Raw genomic sequence first — 22,618 nt, forward strand, 5'->3', positions numbered from 1 at the left:
TGGAAAATCCTGCCTAGTGTTGTTCGTGACAGGCCAATTGAGGAAATCCCAACAAGGCTATAACCTTTCCTTTCTCTCATTCCATTAGCCTTTTCTTGTTTTCATGTTCATCTTCCTCTTTTTTGCCAATATACCTAAAACAAGTCATTATCATATAAAACTAACACTGGAATACTCATTTTCTACTCAAGAAAATTGGACCATTTGGAGGTCTTTGGATAGTACACTTATTTAAGTGATGTTAGGGGTACTACAATTTTTTACATATTTCTTATAAATTGGCGTGGTAATCTACCGTAACATTTATTATTAAACAATTAAATTTATCGGTCAAATTTTGTTACTTCTTTTTTTTTTTCACGTGAAACTTACGTAAACTACCATGTTAGTTTGTAAAGAATTTATAGTGGTATAAATATTTGGGATTTGGTTTCTTTATGGGATAAATACTTGGGTTTTGGCTCTTATTATTAAAGAAAAGTAAAAATGGCAAGTAAGCATAATTTCTATCCATCATTACTCCCAAACCCTAACCCAATAATTAGCTAACCCCACCTGCTTGACCTTTCAATAACCCATCATCCTGGCCGTTCATCTTGATCAACCACTCGTCAACTCAACACCATCATGGACCATTTGCCCATAACTTGATTATACATGACCAAAAAAGAGAGGCAAAAGTAGGCTATTTATGGACAACTCAATGTTTGGCATTAGGCAAGGACCCCAACAGGAAACAAAAGAAAAAGAAAAAACAGAAGAAGAGGGAAATCAGAAATGTTAACAAAGGGGGAGATAATGGTCATTCCAAAAAAAAGTTGAAGCCCTAAATGGGAAATTCAAAAAGCAGAAAACATAAGGGGACAACTTGGAGCCTTTGGAGGCCCATATGTTGACTCAGACCCTTCTGTTTGGGAACAAAATACATTGAAATAATTGAACCAAAAAAAAAAAAAAGAAAATCTCTTTAACTTTGACTCTCTCTCTCTCTCTCTCTCTCTCTCTACAATACATGGATTGGTAGCCCACAGAGACACCCAACTCTTTCTAACACACTCAAAGCAATTTTCTTTCTTTTCTCTCTCTCTCTTTCTTCTTTTTCTCTGTCTCTCTCTTTCTCTCTGTCTCTCTCTCTCTCTCCACACATTTGAGGAGAAGGAGCTCTCACACATTGGTTTCTTTTATCTCTCTCTACAGTGGAGAGTGAGTGCTCTTTTCCCACTCTGCTAAAGCGAAGGACCCCCCAAAGTTCTGATCTTTGAGACTCTCTCTGAGGTACTCTTTTGGGCTTCTTTTCTCTTTACTTTTCAACTGGGTACTCTAATTTTGCTTGAGTGGGTTTTTGCTTCTCTTTGCACTCTATTTTGTTTTTTAGCAACCTGTGTCTTTGTGGGGTTCTTGGATCCAAAGAGGTGGGTCTTTGTTCTTGGAGATCTGTATCATTCCTCTTTACTTTGTTCTTATCTTTTGCTCTTTCGGCCTTTGTTGTGTATCCAGAGCTATGAAGAATCTACATTTTTGTGGTAATCCATTGAGTCTCTCTCACTTTTCTATGGTTCTTTGATCCATGACATTTTTCCTCTTGAAAGTTTTATTTTTCTCGAAAAAAGGGTTGGCATTTTGAGGTAGATGATGGTGTTTTTCGATTTTGTAAATTTTCAGCCTATTTCTTGGTTGGTCTCTTGATAGTGTTTGAGCTGTGATCTGGGTATGCGTGCAATCTCTCTCTCTCTCTCTCTTTTTTTTTTTTTTTTTTTTTTCCGGTTATATAACAAGTTTTTCATTTATTGTTAGTTAAATAATTAAAGTCTAAGCTACTAGAGCATAGACTTTTTACTTCGTTACTGCTGTTGTAAAGGATGTTGCATGAATTTGGGTTTTTGATCCAATACATGGATCATGTAGATATACGGGTGAATAATGTTTGTGATTCTCTGTTATGTTCCTGTTTTTTGCTTGAATAGTGTTCTTTAATTTGTGTGACCTAGGTTATGGTCTGAATTTGACAACTTTTATTCAAGCATATTATGTATGTTGCACATGGAGATTTCTCTTATATGTTTTTTTTTTTTTTTTCTTTGCTCAAACAGTGTCCTTCAATTAGTCTGACCTAGATTATAGCATGGATTTGACAACTTAGATTCAAGCATTTTATGTATGTTGCACGGTGGTGATCTCTTTTGTTGGTGTCTTGTAGATTTTGCCCTGCTATTGATGGACTTGGAGATGGAAATAGTTGGAACTGTCAATGGTGGGAGTCATGTGGTGAAATTGGGGGATGAGTGATGGGTTTTGTTCAATTTGATCTATTTGACAAGTCTGCATTCTGTCGATGGCGTCAAAATCTGGTGCCAGAACTTCTCCGGAAAAACAGAGAAAATTGATTGGTAGTCAAACAACAGAAGGAAATTTCCGTAGGCCTTCACCATTACAGATTACGAAGACTAGCAAATCGGAGCCAGTGACACCAAGAACATTATCCAAGAGTGTGCAAGAAGTAGCATCAAAGCAGGTTCCTGTGGAAACCAAAGAGGAAAAAAGATCGCTGAGTTCTCATCAAAAGGAGTCCAGTAGTTCTTTAGCTGGAAAGTTAGAGTCAAGTTTATCGTTGGGTGAGCCAAAACATGTGCCAGCTTATCTAAGACCTGCAGTGAACGAGACTAAGAGTTCACTAGAAGGTGGGGCTGATCAAGAAAAGAAACCATCAGAGTATGTAGTTAGCCCAGCTTCGGCTAAAGTCAGTGATGGAACCAACAGTGTTGCCAAGACAAGTGGGAGTGCCAAAATTAGTGATCGAGCCGATTTTGTTGAGAGTGGGAAGAGTAGTATCTGCAGAGGTAGCACAAGCAGTGACGTGAGCGACGAAAGCACTTGTAGCACCTTAAGTAGCAGTATCAACAAACCTCACAAGGCAAATGACATTCGATGGGAAGCCATACAGGCTGTCCGAGCAAAAGTTGGTGTATTGGGTATGGGCCATTTTAGACATCTTAAGAAGTTGGGTTGTGGTGATATTGGAAGCGTGTATCTTTCGGAGTTGACTGGAACAAAGTGTTATTTTGCATTGAAGATTATGGATAAAGAGTCTTTAGCAAACCGTAAAAAACTGCTTCGGGCTCAGACAGAAAGAGAAATACTACAATCTTTAGACCATCCCTTCCTCCCGACCTTATATAACCATTTTGAGTCAGAAAAGTTTTCATGTTTGGTGATGGAGTTCTGCCCTGGTGGTGACTTGCACACACTTCGGCAGAGGCAACCAGGGAAGCATTTTTCTGAACAAGCAGTAAAGTAAGAAACTTGTCCCTACTCAGAATCGATATGGTTCAAATGAGGCACATAAATTTTTCTTTAACTGTTTTTGTTAGTCCTGGGGTTCATGCTTTCATATTAAGATTTAGTTCTTTTTTTTAAAAAAAAAATCTTTGTCATCTTGCTTTATTCCAAACGTATTGTTAAAAGTTGGACCTTCAGTTTTTATGAGAGTACCTACTAGTCTCATACTGTGGAATAAAATTTGGATTTTATCTCGCTGATCTATAATATGATGAAAAACTACTCATGCAAACAAAATCTTTTCAGGTGGAGATATACATGGGCTCCAGTAAATTCCCTAGGAAATGTTGTTATGTGTATGAATAAATTTATATAGAGTGATTAAATATCAATTTGGAGGAAATCTTCTTTTCTTTATTAGGTGTTGTGCATATTGGGCATTGAGGAGCAATTGTGCATGTGCGTGATAACAAGCTCTAGAGTTAATGTGTTTCTCAAATAAAATAGGAATCAATGTTAAAACCCTATACATCTAGAAGATCTGTTAATTAATTTTTTTTTAACCTTCATTGGCTATCTACATGATAGTTTATTCAGAGGTGGTCTTTCTTTCTCTTCTTCCAAGCTGGACTATCCTATTTGCTAAAAGAAATGGCCATCTCCCGGATATTGGATAGTCTGCTTAATTCTTCATTTAATTTTTCAATCAAGCAAAACAGTTTCATTTGTCATTAGAGGGAATGACAGGGAGGACATTGTGCTGCTTGGGCTAATTGTGAGGATAATAATGACGTGGTTGTCCCAATGGCCCAATCAGTAGGAGAGATGTTTGTAGTTGCTTTGTCAAATGTGTTGATAGGGCATTTGCTGGAATGCACTTTGGTAATGCTAAAGATGTCTAGTGCAATAAACAGATATAATACATATGAACCAGCACAATGGTGAAAAATTTGATGAAATCATTGGCTTTTTGGGTTAGTGGTTCTTGGTACATAGAGGCCTAGCATTTATGTGCTACTGTATAAAATAACACGAAAAGCTATAACACAGGTTACTACAACGGTATCATACTAAATAGCCAAAACAAGTCCTTTGTATCATTTTTCTTTTAACTGAAGAATTAAGAGAACAAATTATGATTACAGTTTGAAGGAGTTGATTAATGAAGTTTTAGCACCCTAATTTTGTTTGGCCTGTTTCAAAGATAACTGAACCCACCTCTCTTTTATGTATTTCCACCTTTTAAAAAAATAATAAGAAGAAGAAACAATGCCCATTAAAAAAAATTCAGTATTGAACCCTAGTGAGGAAGCAGTAGAAGCTTTTCTACAGCTTTGGCCTTAATCTCGGGCTGACCTACCGTATGCATTGAGAATCACCTTCCCCTTGAGACTTCAATAAAGTCATTCTGGAAAGTGGCTTGTGAACTGCTGTAAACTTCTGACTTGTCATGCAAAATCGATCCAGCTATTGAGAAGGGTGTAAGTTTACTAGCTTGTCAATGAGATTTGTAAGCTTCCATTTGTTTTTCTTCTTCTAGAATTCCCTCCTAAGGCTTGAGCATTTGTTAAAGAATGAGATACTGGGGTCACTTGGACCTGTGCTTTGTCCTATGTTCTCTTGGGCTTTTTGCCTCCACTGAAACCAAATACAATATCTAAAGGATTTTGACTCTTTTTATCTGCTGGAATGTCAAGAATATGCTTTGGTTTTTTGTGATGCTCGATATAGAATAATTACATAGCAAGAGGAAATTCTCTGTGATTGCACTCGTCAGTCCTGTGTCACATAATTGTTGCAAACCAATAATCTTGCTGCCTTGCATACAATTGGCTGTGATTTTCATTGTTATTATCTCTTAACCTTCAATATGCAGGTTCTACGTGGCAGAGATTCTCCTTGCTCTGGAGTATCTCCACATGCTTGGAATTGTTTATCGTGACCTCAAACCGGAAAATGTCCTTGTGAGGGAAGATGGACATATAATGCTTTCTGACTTCGACCTTTCCCTCCGCTGTGCTGTGAGTCCAACACTAGTCAAGTCTTCTGCACTTGAGTCAGAACCCTTGCGCAGGAACCCGGTTTATTGTGTCCAACCAGCTTGCATTGAGCCCTCCTGTATCCAACCATCTTGTGTGGCGCCTACGACATGTTTTGGGCCTCGTCTTTTTTCAAGCAAATCCAAGAAAGACCGGAAACCCAAGAATGAAATGGGAAACCAAGTCAGTCCATTGCCGGAGCTTATTGCAGAGCCAACCAATGCTCGCTCAATGTCATTTGTTGGAACCCATGAGTATTTGGCACCCGAAATTATCAAAGGTGAAGGGCATGGCAGTGCTGTTGATTGGTGGACTTTCGGGATCTTTCTATACGAGCTCTTGTTTGGTAAGACTCCTTTCAAGGGATCGGGGAACCGGGCCACTTTGTTCAATGTTGTGGGTCAACCATTGCGGTTCCCAGAGTCACCAGTGGTCAGCTTTTCAGCAAGGGATTTGATAAGAGGCTTATTAGTGAAAGAGCCACAACATAGGTTGGCATATAAGCGAGGAGCAACAGAGATCAAACAGCATCCCTTCTTCGAAGGCGTAAATTGGGCTTTGATTCGGTGTGCTAGCCCACCAGAGATCCCAAAGCCGGTAGAGATTGAGCGAATTCCAGCCCCTATGCCGTCCACCAGTGACAAAGCTGCTTCTGCAGCTGATAAAAATTATTTAGAGTTCGATTTCTTTTAGTTATTTTTCAGAACCAATCTGCTATTTGTTTTTGTTTTTTCTTTCTTTTTTTGCTTGAGAAAGATGTAGAGTTTCTGAAATGTTGATTATGTGAAAGTTAGGGTTTTTACATCCATAATGACAATATGTTTATGTTGTTATGAAACATTTTCAAATTTGTGTTGCAGAAGTCAAATGTTCTTAGTTCATGATGCTCTCTGCTCCTGTGAGGAATGACTTAAGCCATTGAACCATCCATAGTCATACCTGTATCATTCTAACTTTTAAAGCACATATATTCTGATTTATTGAGAGATGAATGAATAATCAAATGGTATGGCACAATTTGTTGGTTATGGGAGAACAAAAGTATTGTACTATATGAGTGTAAGTCAATTTCTTTGTTTTTTTTTCTTGTTGAGGAAACTTCTCTAGTATCTCTGGTTTGCTTTGAAATCAAATAGCTCCCTCGGTTTACAAAGTATCACAAATGGTGCATGTGGACAAATTAAAAAAGCAGCCATTTATTTTTTAGGGAATATAATCTTTTCAATTTCAAATGAAATAGATTGTATCTGATTAGTGTTTTTTAGATGGGTAAAATTGTCATTTTAATTTTTTAGACAATTTTACCCCTCTAAAATACACTAACTAACTATATATTATGAAATGAAATGAAATGAAAATAATAATTTTCCATTTTTTAGAGCATTGTGGTTTGATGGCATGGAAACATGACTGAATGCGTTAACCAATTTGCCAAAAAAATGGAAAATGGAAACCAAGTGAAATGTGCTGCTATATGAATGGGCTGGGCTTGGGCTTGGCACTGGAGCAAAAACATCGATGCGGTGAGCGTGGATCGAACACGCGACCTTCAGATCTTCAGTCTGACGCTCTCCCAACTGAGCTATCCCCGCTTGTTTGAAAAGGTCAGTCAATATTAAATTATCTCTTTGACATATTGGAATATTCACTAGCGCATGGCATATTCGGTAGTTATCAAATATGTTTTTTTTTTTTTTTATAAAAAAAAAAAATTGTTTTTTAATAATTCCTTTTAAGCTGTGGTGGGAAATAGCATCCCAGTTGACATCATACGAATTGCTTTAAAGGAATAGTTAACACGTCACTATCAACAGAAAAAGTTAATGAAATCTTGTATCATTATTTTGTGGTCCTATATCTTTCCATTATTGCATTAATTTCTCTCCGTAAATCTTTTTTTTTTTTTTTTTTATGGTCAAAATTTTTATATATTGTTGAATTTTGCAAGTCAACAAAATTTACATACTATTATCCATTCAAATTATTGCTTTTAGTTTAAATAAGTTCTACATGTTAATCCAAATATTTAAAGCTAAACTTTAAGAAGGAAGGGGAATCCAAAATTTATCTAACTTAATCTAGACACCTTTATAGGGTAGGAGATTGCGAGTTGCCCAAGTAAGTGAGGGGCGGCTCAAGATAACCCATCTCTTACTTTTTATGGGGTTGGTCAAATTGCTAGTAATTCAGACACCGTAAATATAAATGATTCAAATCCAGGATCAGGATTCCCAACAATTATAAAAAAAACTCTACATTCTCAAATTACGAAACTCTACATTCTATAAAAGTTCTTAGTTTGAAAAAAAAAATTAGTTCATTTGTTTGGCTCCCTAACACTTCTTTATTTGGAAATAAACGTGTTTTTTTTTTAAAAAATACTCGCACAAGGAGAGAGAGAAAGGAGAAAAAAAATTTGAACTAGTGACATTTGTTTTATGAAACGTGACTTTCAACTGATTGAACTGCCCCTTGAAAACATAAGAAAGAAACATGTTAACCGTCAAATATTAAAAAAAAAGTTAAAATTTATTATAATAGTGGGATTTGAAGATGTTTTAGAAAATGTGAATCATTGATCGACATTTTTGTGGTAAAATTTTCAGATATTTCCTCCATAATTATAAAGTTCATAAAATTTATTATAATAGTGGGATTTGAAGATGTTTTAGAAAATATGATCATCTATCGATATTTTTGTGCTAAAATTTTCAGATATTTCCTCCATAATGTATATAATTAAATAATTTATAAGAAAATCATCCCCCAACTTGTTCTACAATCTTATTTTACTTGTTCTCTAGTAACTGTTAAAATTGGAAGAGTCAACATAGTCATATACTGGCCGACATCGTGATAATTGATTAAAATAATAATAATAATAATAATTAAGCACCCGTTTCAAGTAAGTTTCATAAGGGACTTGATCTCTCATAATTGTTTGCCCAAAAGCGTGAGAGAGCGGTAAATTAGTTTATGCTGGAAATATTTTTAGGTTGACCACTATTTTACCACGCTACGCGCTAAAAAATATGATTTTTTTTTTCTTCTATAAAAATATTTTACGCCGAAAGAAACAAATAAATCATATATATCAAAAACTCCAAATAAAAGAAAAGAAAAAAAATAGTAGATATTGTCTCTTGCAGTTCTTCTACTATATATAATTCAATCTCATAGGATTTTAGTTAAAAAAAAAAAATAAAAAAAATAAAAATAAAAAATAAAACTTAGTGAATTGCTTTCAAATCAGTATTGCCTGGTTTATACATTCCACCTATTAGAATTTGTACATTCCACCCACTCTGGTCTTCACCCACCCTGGCAGTATTATGGTAGGCTTTGATGTGGCCATTTGACCAGACTTTGTGGTATCAATTCAACTCTCTTAAAGGGTTTTGTAAAAGAGGAAGATTTTTTATAATTGGAATAATTTGTAAAAGTCGTTTGAAGTTTGCTATTTGCTTAAGAAGATATAATTCACCAACAATTGGGCAAATTATACTCCAATAAGCAACAAATTAGTTGTGAGGAAATCATGTCCCTAAATTTGGTATGAACTAATCATACGAGTCATTCTCTCCTATATTTGATCCAGTTTCCTTATTTTACAAATCAGGGAATGGAGATTATTCATTTTATAAGTCAGTTTAAATTTTATAGATCTAATGATGTATATATTATTATATTATTTAAAAAATTTAAATGAAATATATATATATATATATATATATACCGGATCATCTCCATTTCACTTCATTTTTTTTGAGCAAATACATGAACAAATGGGGGGAGGGGGGTAACTTGCAACTAAGCAAGAAAATGGCTATAAACACGCAACAGACAGAATGGAGCCCAAGGGATGCTCTGAAAGCTACAAAGAGAATCATTGGAGGTTGGGAAGAACATGGAAAATACATCTCAAACATGTGAAAGATTCACATGAGAACACCACCCAACAAAAAGAAAAATCACACGAGAAAGAACAAAATGCAGCACATATTCCTTTTTAAATTAGGGCAAGTTCATCATGTCTCTCTTGTTTGGCTGCGTGAATGGTGGTTGAAAGTTGAAATCCATATCCAAGTGGCCCTAATACAAGTTACTCCTTATTCTTTAGTTTGAAAAATGTATTCACACATTTTTTTGGTCATGAAATCATAGTAAAGCGACATTTTTGGCATCAAATTTTTTTGCACTGAATTGGGTAAACGTGCATTGTGGTGATTATTATAGCTTTTACTACAAATTCTTAAGTATTAATTTGACGGTTTGCTACATCAACTGCTAAAATATAAATTGTTAAGTGACAATCCGTGTGGATACTTACCACATTCAGAAACTAACGTAATAATTTGTGTGATACTTATCACGTCATTTCCTGCCATTAAAATGACATGACACTCATTTTCATTGCCATATGAATTTGTAAACAAATTATAATAAAAGTTGTAATACCTTGACTATTTCCTTAGTAAAAATAGAATGTTTTTGAATAAAACTGTGATATAATCATTAGTTATATGCTTCCAATATTCTTCTATATTTAAAATAGTCATGCACGTTCTTTAGAAGTTTTGTTAGAGCCTATTTGAGATTACGTTTGAGAAATAAAGTTTTTAAGTCAAAAATAGCTTTTGGGCAAAAACTTGATTTTTAAGCTTTTACCAAAAATGTTTTTTTTTTGTTGCAATTTTTAGGCTTTTTGGACCGTAAAAGCGCTTTTAATCTTTTTACCAAACGAAATTTTTTTCTTCAAACAGAATTTTTGAGTGTTAAAAACACTTTTAGACCCATCAAAATCCTAAACAAGTCCTTAAGAGTATTACAAACAGTATTATAACCTCAAGAACTTATTATATCAGTCATCAAATAATTAATTTTACTTATTAAATTTTATTGCTTAATTTGTTCATGCGAATTACAGCATTAATTTATATAAGATTCTAATAAACGTTGTAATATTCCAATTATTTTCCTATTAAAAGCAAAAATTCAAAGCCCACGTGATATTCATGCCCAAATATCTAGTTCAACTTCCTAAACAATTTACTAAATTTGGCTGAAATATTCGTTATCCCCTTATATCCATTATATATTTAGAAGTTTAAAACTCGGATTAAGTAAAATGTCCAAGAAATTAATTTGTTGAATGTCTTAATCTAATAATTTTAAACCGTCTTATACATGAATTCAACAAAGTAATCATCCCCCATCAAATTAATTCAATTTATTTATTTAAATTTAAAAAAATAAAGAGAAAAAAAAAAAACAAAATCTAGAGAAAAATCCAGTGTGAAATTTAACTCACCAACTAATCCAGCTAACTAAGAGTAATTAGTAGCACAATCCAGCTACTCTTTCCTGTGTTTTTTGTTCCAAATTTTGTTCATTCATACTCTTTTCTATCTTTTTTGTTTTGTAAGTATACTCTTTCTATCTTTTAACCACACATGTAAGAAGGAAAGTTTACAACAAAAGCTTCAAAGGTTGGTTTGTAATCGATTTTGTTTCGGTTTCGGTTTCATATTGTAGTAAAAATTGATTGACGTGAAAAAAATAAGAATACTTTTTTTAAAAAAGGGTAAAAAAATTTTATTTTATAGTTATTTTTTTTTTTAAAATAATAATAATAAAATGATTAACATGAGGTAAAAAGTAAGAGAATGTATAAGAAATGAGAAAGTAAGTTGCCAAAAGTAGGTTGCCTTTGCCTTTTCTTCTAGAGGAGAAGGATGTGTATTTAAACAAATATAAACCCATATTTTTTCAGGGCGCACTCTCATCTCTCTCTCTCTCATAGTTGGAGCTCTAAAGGGAGGAGAGAGAGAGAGCTTGAAAAGATCCGAAAACTCAGACCCAGTTGGGTTTTTCATAAATTTAGCCCAAAGTTTCTGTATTTTATACGAATTCTGATCGATTCTTAATTTACGCTTTAGAAAGCAAGAAGGGGAAATGGGTATTGCCAATGAGGAGGCGATCAAGCAGTTTCAGTCTTTAATGGAAGAGGGTGAGCTTCAAAAACCCAACTTTGAGTTTCTATGATCCTCTTCTTTGATCTTTGAATTGCTAATTTTTTTTTTCGTTGTTTGTTGTTTGTTTAAATACTGCAGTAGATGAGTCACTGAAGAACACATTCAAGGTTAGTCTCTTCTTTCTTAGTTCTTTGATCTGTCTCTGTTCGGATGCTGAGAAAAAAAGGTAGTCGAGGAAAATTTTTATTATTTGTGAGATGTGTAGCTTTTAAGTATTTGCTACCTGAGAACAGAAAACCCTCTACTCAACTTGGCCCAAAGAAATCAAATTTGCCGTTTCTTGTATTTTGTGGGGATGGCCTTTTATGTTATTTATGTTCTACTTTCTGAGTAAGAAACTGTTAAATAATGAATTCTTTTGTATTCGATCTGGGTCTTCGATCTTGCTTTTTCATATGTTTTCCTTTTAATAAATGGATTTGTCACTGTGAAGTTTGGCCAATTCACTTTGGGGCAGATAAGCTTTTTGACTGTAGTTGTTGATGCATTGTGCTTTGGTGTGATGTTGGGTTCCCTCTGAATTGTCTGAATTGGCTGAACCCTTTTTGATCTTTATAATTCGATTTGCATTTTGTGTAGAGCTGAGAGGAGTTTGGCTAAGATAATAGTTTCATTTTTTTAATGCAATCTTCAGGTCGAGTTTCAATCAAAGTCGAATGCTGGTTTTTTCTCACAACTTTGCAGCTCGATTTTTTTTCTTCTCTCCTTCTCTTTCTCCCATTCACAAATGGAATATTAGCTTACATCTATAATTCGGAGGACAAAGTTTAAGATGGCGAATCACATTTAAGTGCATTAGAGGAAGAATGCAAGTTTGTAGTATAGTTCAAGTTGTTTTTTCCTCTTGTTTTAACAATAATTTTGAAATCTTGTGCTTTTGGTTATTTGTATTTTGTGCTGCTTCAGTGAATTGAAGTGGGCAATTTGGATGTTTTGAAATTCTTTTATTCATGATGTGTAAACTTAAAGCGCATACTTTGATCTCCAGAATATGCACCAGGGTTATCCAACCGAAACATTGGTCCGATTTCTCAAAGCCAGGGACTGGAATGTTGCCAAAGCACATAAAATGGTTAGATCTGTTTATTTCACTTCTTCTCTATTAAGTTGTTGCACGGAAAACTTCATATTCTCCTTTAAGTGCCATTTACTCTTGCTACTTCTGTTTTTACTGACCATGCAAATCTGTTCCAGTTGGTTGATTGTTTACAGTGGAGAATACAAAATGAGATTGACCAAATACTGGCGGTGAGTTATATCGCTATGGTATTATTAGCTAAAAACAAAATTCTGTGGCTAAAGGCACTCACTGAAATTTCTCTATTGGATGCTTGTACTTCTCATTTGTTCGACGAATTCTTGCATTTAATCAATATATTGTTTCTTTTTCTGCATCTGTGATAAGCATCATATGGACTGTAAAATTAGAGATTTATAGAGATGAGAAACTGATATAAAAGAGATGGAAAACTACTTGTCACACATGTCCTGAACATATACATCGACCACCCTCCAAAAAAAAAAAAAAAAGGAGAAAAGAAGGGAAAAAAAGAAAAGAAAAGAAAAGAAAAAAAAAAAACCTTTGATGATGCATGCATTGGATGACACTATAATAACTAAGAAGTGAGGTTTAAGAAGCTCTATGAAATGGTTAAAACCTCCACTTCTCCATGCACCAGCAAGTTATAAAAAAAGGAAGTAAACCTATGGTGAAGCAGCAAACTGTTGACCATCTGGACTAACGTAAACAAAGCACATCTATTGCACGTTGTGTAAAAGAAATTTGATTTTATTTTGTGAATGTAAAATTTTCTGTTCTCTTGAGTACAATTGTTTTGCTTTAAGTTGCAGTTCAAGCACATGAATCATATACATAAAACTTCTAGGGTACACTTGAGTAACCTGTTTTTAGCACTTATGGTGCATGTGATAAAAATCGGCGATGAATGGTAATATATATATACTGTAGAAGTATATATTAAGAAATAATTTGTGTATTTATACTTTCAATATAATTCTGGTGCCCCAGTTCTGGGCCAAGAGCATATATTCATCATCAATTGTGAACCATACTATAGGCAATGTCTAGGGAAAGCTTGTATGGCCTTAATTAGCAGCATCTACATAGTCAGCATTCAAGACATTTCTGGTGCCTCAGTTCAGGGCCAAGAGCATATAAAAGTGATCAATCGCGAGTCATATTATGGGCATGTCTAGGGCAAGTTTGTATAGCCTTAATTAGCACTTCTGGGGTTATTTCAAGGTTGATTTTTAACCCTGGCTGAAAAAGTTAAAAAAAATAAAAATAAAATAAAATAAAATTTGTCATACTGAGTTACAATAATGCTTATGCATCTAACATAAGTACTGCAAGTAAATGTAGTATTTGTTGGTTTAGTAAAATTTGGTCTAGATTAAAAGTAAACTTTTATGGTTGCATTTATGGTGCTATGTCCTTTTTTGTGCATCCCATTCATGGATTGTAGTCTTCAATTATTTTGAATAGCAATATTTTGAAGCTATATTGGTAAAGCAACCCTGTAAGGATTCATTACGTTACAAAATTCTTTTGTTTCTTTATACAGAAACCTATCATCCCAATTGATTTGTACAGAGCAGTGCGAGATTCTCAACTTGTAGGGTTGTCTGGTTACTCAAAAGAGGTATACCTGTTTTTTACATTTTTACGTAAAATTATCACAGCCTTTAATCTATGTCCTTGTTGTGCTGTCCTAGCCAACTTGCTCGAGCTGGTCTAGCATCACAAAAGTCATTTTGCCACTACAATTTAATAAACTCTTGGCCCTTAGTCTTTTATGATTATTATTTCACTCCCTGCATTCCTACTTATGATGTTTTCTTTCTTATGATGTTTTCTTTCATTTTTCTGCCAACTGTTGCCAGGGCCTTCCAGTCATTGCTCTTGGTGTTGGGCTCAGTACATTTGACAAAGCATCTGTAAGGATCTTCGCTATATTAAATCTCCTTAACTTTCACATGTACAAATTTGTGTTGGACTGCAATTTGGTGTATAATGGAATGTGTGTGAGATTTGTTTGTGTGCTTTACAATATGCCAATTGAAGTATTTCAAATGATTCCGTTCCTAATAAATGATTGTACTTGGTTATCCTATTCATCATACTGGATTTTTCTGTTTCATGCTCCTAGGAAATATGGAATATAATGATTTTTCTGAATAAATGTTAGTAATTACTTGCAACTACATGACTGTACTTATGGTCATCAAATATGCTCCACTGTCAACTTGTTAAGTCATTTAATACTGTTATATGCATCATTTAATATTAGGATTTTCTGTCACTTACATAGTTCTTTTTTTTTCTTCAATTTTAGGTGCATTACTATGTGCAGTCTCACATCCAGATGAACGAGTACAGAGATCGTGTTGTACTGGCACGTACTTGAGATTATTTAATCATCTTTATAACTTGTAACCTTCCCTATTTCCTGATTTTTATTTTTGTTGTAGCCTTCTGCAACAAAGAAGCAAGGACGACATATTGGTGCCTGTCTAAAAGTGTTAGACATGACTGGTTTAAAGCTTTCGGCACTGAACCAAATAAAGGTATCTATTTGTATTTTGTAAGTCTCTAACTTGTCTTTTCTTTTAACCAGAGATCTTTTCCATAAAAGAACGTCCTTAATCTATTAACTCTAGTGGTGGGCGTATATATTTTTTTTATTGGGTTAAAAATACGCTTTTGGTCCCCAAGTTTTAACAACTTTATTTTTTTTTTCCATATAGGTTTCACTTTGTATCATAGGTGGTACTTCTCTTATGAGTAAATAGTAAATACAAAGATAGTACTTTCGTCCATGAAACTAACATAATTCCATGTCAAACCAATCAAAACCTGCCCCATGTCATATGCCTCAACACAAAATTTTTTTTTAAAAAAAAACTTTAAATTTAAGAAAAATAGAAAATATTAAAAAACAATTAAAAAAACTAAAACTTAAAGAATGAGCCACCCCTTTGTGATAGTGGGGTTGGCCAAAGCCACCACCACAAGGCTGGTCTGAAGGTGGCCGAACCACTCCCAAGGCCCTTGTAGGTGCCACTCCCTTTTGGACTGGGGTGGTTTCGGTTGCCCACATACCGGCTGTAGGGAGTGGCTGGCCACTTTCATTGGCTCAAAAAGGTGACTTGAGCAAACCCTTCTTCAATTTTTTAGTTTTTTTTTAGTTTTAGTTTTTTAATTGTTTTCTAATATTTTCTATTTTTCTTCATTTTTAAATTTTAATTTTTTGTTAAGGCATAGGACACATGGCATATTTTAATTGGTTTGACATGGTTCCATTAGTTTCATTGACTGAAGTACCATCTTTGTATTTACCCACAAGAGGTACCATCTATGATACAAAATGAAACTTAAGTGAGAAAAAATAAAGTCGTTAAAAGCCAGGGACTGAAAGGGCATTTAATATTTTATTATATAGCAAATAATAGCCAACTTCATCTTTTTGTTCTTAAAAAGGAAAGCTTTATTATGAACATCTGGGTTGTGCAACTAATACTCATTTAGATTTGATATTCCTTCTTTTTGATGGATAGTTTCAACGATTAGGTATCAATACATTCAATATATGCAAGTTCTTATATGATGCCATAGGAAATAGATAAAAGAATGGTAATTACCTGTGGAGTGGATTCACCTTTTTTTTTTTTTTTTTTTTTTTCTCGAAATTTGATTTGTTCAAAACTGAATAAGGCCATCTGAAGTATAAGAGTGTTTTCAATTTTAATACCAAATTAATACGTTGCCTAAACTCATTCTGGAGACTATATTTGACACTTTTTGGCACTCTCTGTTTAATCTTAATGCAGCTTTTGTCCGTTATATCTACAATTGATGACTTAAACTATCCAGAGAAGACAGATACATATTATGTTGTAAATGCCCCCTATGTATTTTCAGCATGTTGGAAGGTTTGTGTCTATCTTCGTGTTTCGAAAAGTTTGTTTGCTTCTTGTGCAACAAAATCCTTAATGCTTGAACCATTGGTAGGTTGTAAAGCCTCTTGTGCAAGAAAGGACAAGGCGGAAAATCCAGGTTCTTCAGGGTTGTGGGAGAGATGAGTTACTGAAGGTAAGCATGCTTTCCATTCTGATTATATCATGATGTTGAAACTTGATCACCGCCAATCACTCTGGGAAGTGAATTTGGAAATTTTCCTGTTCCTTGAATGCAACTTATTAGTTGTTTGTTTTCTACTCCCATAATGTTTATGAGCTACAGTTGCCTTCAACATGTAATATCTCTCCCATGGTGCCTCAGCAGTGTACACTGAAATCTATTACTCTTTTTCATCTGTATGTTCCATTTATTTGACAATAACTCTGTTGACTTGTATCCAGATAATGGATTATGGATCCCTCCCACATTTTTGTAGAAGAGAGGGCTCTGGATCGTCCAGGCATTGTGGAAATGAGAACACTGACAATTGTTTCTCCTTAGACCATGCATTCCATCAACAGCTCTATGGTTATATCAAGCAGCAAGCTTCTCTTATGGAGTCCGTTTCACCGATCAGACAGGGTTCGGTCCATGTAAATATTCCCGAGCCAGATCCGGAAGACGCCATGATCACTAAAACCATAGAAACTGAGTTACACAAGTTAGAAAATCAGAATGGCCTTTCCAACTCACTGAATGGCCTTAAAGTAGGCTATGATTGAGACCTTGGAGAATTTGACTCTTGCCAAGTCCTCAATGGCACTCAAACCCGATGCCAAGTTGGCTGAACACTCTGACGACTACAATGAGAGTGAGAGTTTGTTCTCCAACCATCAGACCTTAAAAATGTTTTCTTGCATCAACTCGATGCAGGTTTATTAAGGACAAAGCTAACTTGGTGTAATTTGACGTTACCACGTTGGTGGATGATATAAAAGAAGCATGCGACAAGTGTAAGCTTTTATGAGTTTAGATAATTGTTTGAGTTAACCGAGCAAGTCTCATGCAGGAAAGTTTAAAGGAGCAAATTTGATGGATCTTACATGTTTCAATAAATTAGTCGAGTTAGAATTAATTTAAATAATTTTATACTCGTGTCTTGATACGACCTGAACCGAAATGACATTTGAGACTAATAATTTTTTATACGACTCATGAATTCGATACAAAATTCGTAAGTTAAAGTTGACTGAAATGCAAATACAAATTGCCACCCTATTACAATAAGTTAAAAGTTGACTGACATGCAAGTACAAATTACCATCTTATTACAATGGTATGTGTTTAGTGATCATTTGTCACATATGTAGCCATAACCGAAGCCAAAGCTTTTATGGTTACGAGTTTTCAAAACAAGTCCAAAAGCTAAAATCTCCAACAATCAAAAGACATTCTCGCAAGTTAGTATTACAATATTACTACGGTCACGCCCTGATAAAATAACTACGATTCATCTTTTCCTCCAACCTTTTTACTAGAAAAAAAAAAAAAAAAAATCCTCGCGGCTCATGGAAAAAAAATCCAAGACATCCTCTTGAATATCATGGTTAGGAAGACGCACAATATGCTCTAAAAAATCTGATTAATATTGCAAACTGAATAGCTCTTGAAAGGAAATGTAGTGGCAAAATTTTGAGAAATCAGATATTTAAGTTACACATATTTTAGACATACAGCAGACAAAAAAACAAGATAAAAAGAGAGTTTTAAGTGCCCCCAAGGGAAATCCAGCACCATACACATCTGTTTAATGATTTTCTCCAACTCTTTACCCTTCTATATCAAAGGATATTCCTGAAGAGGCATTACAACATGATGTGACATCCATATCTTATACAGATGGAAAAGAAGAAAACATGGGTTGAATTTGAAGTTTAATTTTTATCTCAACTGTTTGTAGCAACTATAGGCTATGGTAACTGACGCTGCAGCACAAACAACAGCAAGAGCTGCATAAGTATCTTCACGTTCCCAGCTCTCAAACCATGTTGGCATGGTACAAACTTTGCGTGTACCTTTGCCACTGTTGACCCTGGAATTTAGTTTCTTGCTGCTCTTCTTTTCGGCCATCACCTTTGCTGCACCACCCGAATTGGAATCTAGATTATCGAGCTTTTCCGGTAACACAGGGTTCCGACAGCAGTGTGAGTTCCCATTTTCCTGGCAACACCCCATTACCTCAACTTGAGATCTACAGGCAGCAGTGTATGTCTCACTCATATGTGTTCGTGTCAGTTCTTCAGTGTTTTCCCCAACATTTATCTCGCCATTCAACTGGAACCTTAGTTCTTGGGATTTCTTCTGTTCTTCTTCTGATAAACCCATCTGACCCCTGAACACAGGATCAAATGTTTCATTAAATCCTAGTCAACATTTACAATTAAATCAAACTTGGGAGGGAAAAATAAGGACCGACACATATATGACACAAATGTGTAGCAATACAAAAACAAGGAGGGTGGGTGAACTCATGTATATCTGCTCTTGAAGAAATATAAGTAAAGCACCAATTCTCAAACCATTTTTCTTTAAATCAACAAAAAATTTGTGCGTCCAGCATTCTGATTACATGAACCAAGAAAGCTTCCTATAAGGTCCTAAAATACAGCTAAAACCAATATCGAAAGTGGATTCAGCTCTGCTGTAGTCTGCTTCTAGAGTGAATGGATAAAATGCAAGAAATGCAAACTGCCTCGAAAGGAACCCTACAGTCCAAATTATAATAAGGGAAGATACAAAAACATTACCTCCACAGCCAATCTACAATTTCTCCTTTCACAACATGCTGCTCAAGCAATACAGGTACATCCTCTGGAGTAACATAACCATACCTGTAGATTTTTTTAAAATTCCCAGATAACTCCATATCAACAATAAACTAAAATAATGTCTTTCGGGAAAGAAAACAAATATACCTGATAAATAAATTTAAAAAAAAAAAGAAAATTTGAAAACATTCACTGGTAAAAACAGATCAATCAACATGCTGATCCTTACCAGTGCCCAGTGACTTCTCCATTGAAATTTGATCTAAATATGATAACATTTCCTGCATACTTATGGCCCCCAATGTGTGAGCATGGGCTAACAGACACTTTTTTTTGAAGACCATAGAATTCTATCTCATCTTTGAATCTACTGATAAGGGCAGGTCCACAAACTCCACAACGGCGATCCCGGGATCCATGAGAACATACAAAAACATATGAAACTTTTAGTGTTTCAGGAGTTCCAGGAAGCCATTCACCATCCTTCACAAGCACTTCCTCAACAAATGTGTCAACATCAAAATGTGTCAATCTCCTGCATTTTTCACTAAACTCAATCAGTACTAAATTTGCAGGGAGGAAAAACATATAAATAAATACCAAAATGAGAATGTAATTGACCTGTATCTGATCATGTCTGGAAAGATTAGTACATCCCCATTTGATGTCTCAGTTCCATCATGTCCCTCACATATTGTCAAACGGGTCTAAAGACAAGGAAAGAAGATTAACATGAGCTGATATTATACCACAAAACAGGGGGGTGGGGCGGGGTGGGGTTAGGAAATTGGCAAGCAACATGTATGACACTATTTACGCAGCAAAGAACCATGCATATCAGGAATCTGGGCAACACCAAGGTTCAAGCAACAGAATTATGCACCATCTAAATAGAAACCTTACAATATCACATAATTTCATTAATTTGCCTAACTCAAATGCTGGTGTATACTCATTATTACTACTCTCTATATGAAACAAATATAAATAGTCATATAATAAAATTCAATAATTTGCTGCCACGTTTACCATAATTTCTTGAATCTAGGTACTAAACTGTCAACTAGCAGATGATATATCCAAATAAATAAAATAACGCCACACCTACACTAGATTAGCCTCACAGTCATGATTATTATGACAGACAGCTGGAAAATGTCTTACATAATTATTTGAAACAGCACTATTAGGCTAGCTGAAACTGTAATCAAGATACCACAGCTGCTATGTATATACCTTATATGAAGTAAACTGCCAGAACTCAGCTATGATAATTTGTTAACAATTACTATTAATATCATTGCTAATGTTTATATCTACAAAGATATTATTCAATATTTCTTGAAATAATAGTAGAAGAAAATAGGTACTCTGAAAACCAAGCACTCAGAATTTTGGTGGATTGATGATATAGAAGGCACTCCTTAACTCCGCTGATGAGACAAAAAGATCAGAAACTGAAAATATAAGAAAATGGACACAATTCAGACTGAATAAGCCTGGTGTTGTAATTTGTAATCTAGATTAATATTTTTAAACTCAAATATCCCTTTTATTTTGTATAACTTAAGGGGCATAACTGTTTTGATTTATTTCCAGATCTAAATAACCATTTCCTTCTCATTATAGCCCCCCCACAAACTAAACCATAGATCCTACGATTAAAACCCAATACTAGAACCTTACAATTTTTAAACAGTTCCACTAATATAATATTAAAAGAGTCAACTATATGCATCATTCAGCTCTTTAATGCATTATTACTTATAAAAAAAAAAATGCATCATTCAGAACCAAAATATGTTTTTTGCAGCACAGCATCAGTCATCCCCAAATTTTCCCAAAACGCAACCTCCGTTGTAACCCTCTTACCAATCTTCTAAATCCCAAACAACCCACATCCTCACATCACTCCAGAAACACAGACAATCTAACAGACGCCAAAAACCCCACTTCAAACCCCTAAAAACAAATAAATCCACAGCAACTTCAAACGAATGAACATCAAATCAGAAATCCCTATAAATGACTCCCAGAACAAAACCAATTCATAAAACACTCGAAACCCAACTGAACTACCAAATTCACAACCAACCCACCATAATTTTTTTTTTTTTTTTTTTTTTATAAAAAAAATCTGACTTCCAAATAACTCCCAACACACAAGTAATGCACAAAGCACAGAAAACCCATTTCAAATTACCAAATTCAAAATCTACCCATAGTCAAAAGTGAAATAAAAAACCTCCATTTGACCCCTAGAACACAACCAATCCTCAAAACACACAAACCCGTTTCAATTCACTAAATTGATAATGAACCCATATCAGAAATGAAACCAAAAGGCTCCAAATCACCCCTCAAACAAAACCATTCTACAGAGCAGACCAACCTTCATCAAACCGAAACTAAAACCAACAAAATCAGACTGTCACAGACAGACATACAAACCTCTTTTTTCATATCAGCCTTCCTGGCCATCACAGCGGCGGAGAGCAGCCTCGGCACCCGATCGAACTCGGAGGCCTCGATTCTGGGGGGCCAGACCTTGGGGTTCTTGTAGCAGAGGAAGACGTGACGCTGGTAGAACTCGACGGTGCCGGCGAGTTGGCTCGTCCGGAAGTCGGAGCGAGAGAAGCCGAACTCGGCGTCGCTGGTTGTGGTGTCGGCAGATAGTAAACCCTCGTTCTGGAAGCTCCCGGAGGCGCTGCCGATGAGCGAAGTGGGGTCGGTGAGGAAGCTGTCCTGTGGGTCCGAGACTGTAATTGGGGACGACGACGACGACGGGTTTGTGAATGTCAGAGCTTCGTCTCTGTCTCTGTTGCTCGCCATATCACTCTGAGAGAGAGAGAGAGAGAGAGAGGGAGAGAGAAAGCTAGAGAGTGACTGTTTCTCTGTCTGCGTGTGTTTGAGGATTGTCAGAGAGAGAGAGAGAGAGAAATGGAGGAGGGGGGGGGGGGATGTGTTCCAGTGGAGTGGGAACTAGGAAGATGTGTGCTGGTGGAGTTTGGTCCTTGTTTTGGAGAGGATGACACGTGTCAGGCAGGGGGTAATTTCTTGACACTTTGATTTTTTTTTCTTTTTCTTTCTGTTGGCAACACTCTTTGACTACATAGTCATACCAAGTATCAGATGCTTTGTGTGTGTTACGTGTGTATAAGACTCGTCTTTTTTTCCCTTGCACAGAGAGAAACAGGGGATGATCAATGGTTAGGTTTTCTTGATCAATGGTTCGGTTTTCTTTGTCATTAAAAAATATGCAAAAGTTTTCTTCCAAATTAAGCTATAAAAATTTACCATATGCACTTAGGGCATGTAATTCTTATATGCTTATGAAAATCATATGATCAGTTAATGGACAGGAGTTTGAAAATTTTATTTCGAAGTAGCTGAAAAAAACATTATCCCATTCGTATCTATTTGATTTATCAAACCCTAGTAGTTGGAATAAGGCTCCTCACACGATCTAAATATGCAATAATCTAAATCTTGGGACTACAATCAAACAAATAATATTTT

General features: G+C 35.2%; 3 protein-coding genes and 1 non-coding gene across 7 annotated transcripts; 2 read left to right on the plus strand and 2 right to left on the minus strand.

Moving 5' to 3' along the window:
* The first annotated feature begins 1,003 nt into the window (after positions 1–1,003).
* On the plus strand, positions 1,004–6,295 carry LOC132175954 (serine/threonine-protein kinase D6PKL2). Of its 4 annotated transcripts, none has more exons than XM_059588050.2 (3): positions 1,004–1,275; positions 2,198–3,291; positions 5,153–6,295. In XM_059588050.2, the coding sequence occupies exons 2-3, from the start codon at positions 2,333–2,335 to the stop codon at positions 6,006–6,008; spliced, it is 1,815 nt and encodes a 604-aa protein (XP_059444033.1). In that variant the 5' UTR covers positions 1,004–1,275; positions 2,198–2,332; the 3' UTR covers positions 6,009–6,295. The 4 variants fall into 4 exon arrangements, with proteins under 4 accessions (XP_059444033.1, XP_059444037.1, XP_059444034.1 ...); XM_059588054.2 differs by lacking the exon at positions 1,004–1,275 and adding an exon at positions 1,333–1,412; XM_059588051.2 differs by lacking the exon at positions 1,004–1,275 and adding an exon at positions 1,421–1,523.
* A 539-nt stretch (positions 6,296–6,834) lies between these two features.
* On the minus strand, positions 6,835–6,907 carry TRNAF-GAA (transfer RNA phenylalanine (anticodon GAA)). The gene has a single exon. It is a non-coding gene; the product is annotated as a tRNA-Phe (tRNA).
* Positions 6,908–11,069: 4,162 nt separating this feature from the next.
* LOC132175521 (Sec14p-like phosphatidylinositol transfer family protein) lies at positions 11,070–17,293 on the plus strand. The gene is made up of 11 exons (XM_059587491.2): positions 11,070–11,325; positions 11,429–11,457; positions 12,339–12,422; positions 12,545–12,598; positions 13,936–14,013; positions 14,255–14,308; positions 14,707–14,766; positions 14,843–14,938; positions 16,202–16,303; positions 16,383–16,463; positions 16,733–17,293. Exons 1-11 carry the CDS (start codon positions 11,271–11,273, stop codon positions 17,051–17,053), a joined length of 1,014 nt encoding a protein of 337 aa, XP_059443474.1. The 5' UTR covers positions 11,070–11,270; the 3' UTR covers positions 17,054–17,293.
* Positions 17,294–18,009: 716 nt separating this feature from the next.
* Positions 18,010–22,049, minus strand: LOC132176323 (uncharacterized). Its single transcript, XM_059588496.2, has 5 exons — positions 21,551–22,049; positions 19,721–19,806; positions 19,329–19,634; positions 19,079–19,162; positions 18,010–18,663 (listed from the first exon to the last, which is right to left on the minus strand). Exons 1-5 carry the CDS (start codon positions 21,929–21,931, stop codon positions 18,213–18,215), a joined length of 1,308 nt encoding a protein of 435 aa, XP_059444479.2. The 5' UTR covers positions 21,932–22,049; the 3' UTR covers positions 18,010–18,212.
* Between the last annotated feature and the right edge of the window lie 569 nt (positions 22,050–22,618).

Source organism: Corylus avellana, chromosome 3, assembly GCF_965113065.1.
Source record: "Corylus avellana chromosome 3, dhCorAvel1.hap1.2, whole genome shotgun sequence".
In the NCBI taxonomy this organism is placed as follows: domain Eukaryota; kingdom Viridiplantae; phylum Streptophyta; class Magnoliopsida; order Fagales; family Betulaceae; genus Corylus; species Corylus avellana.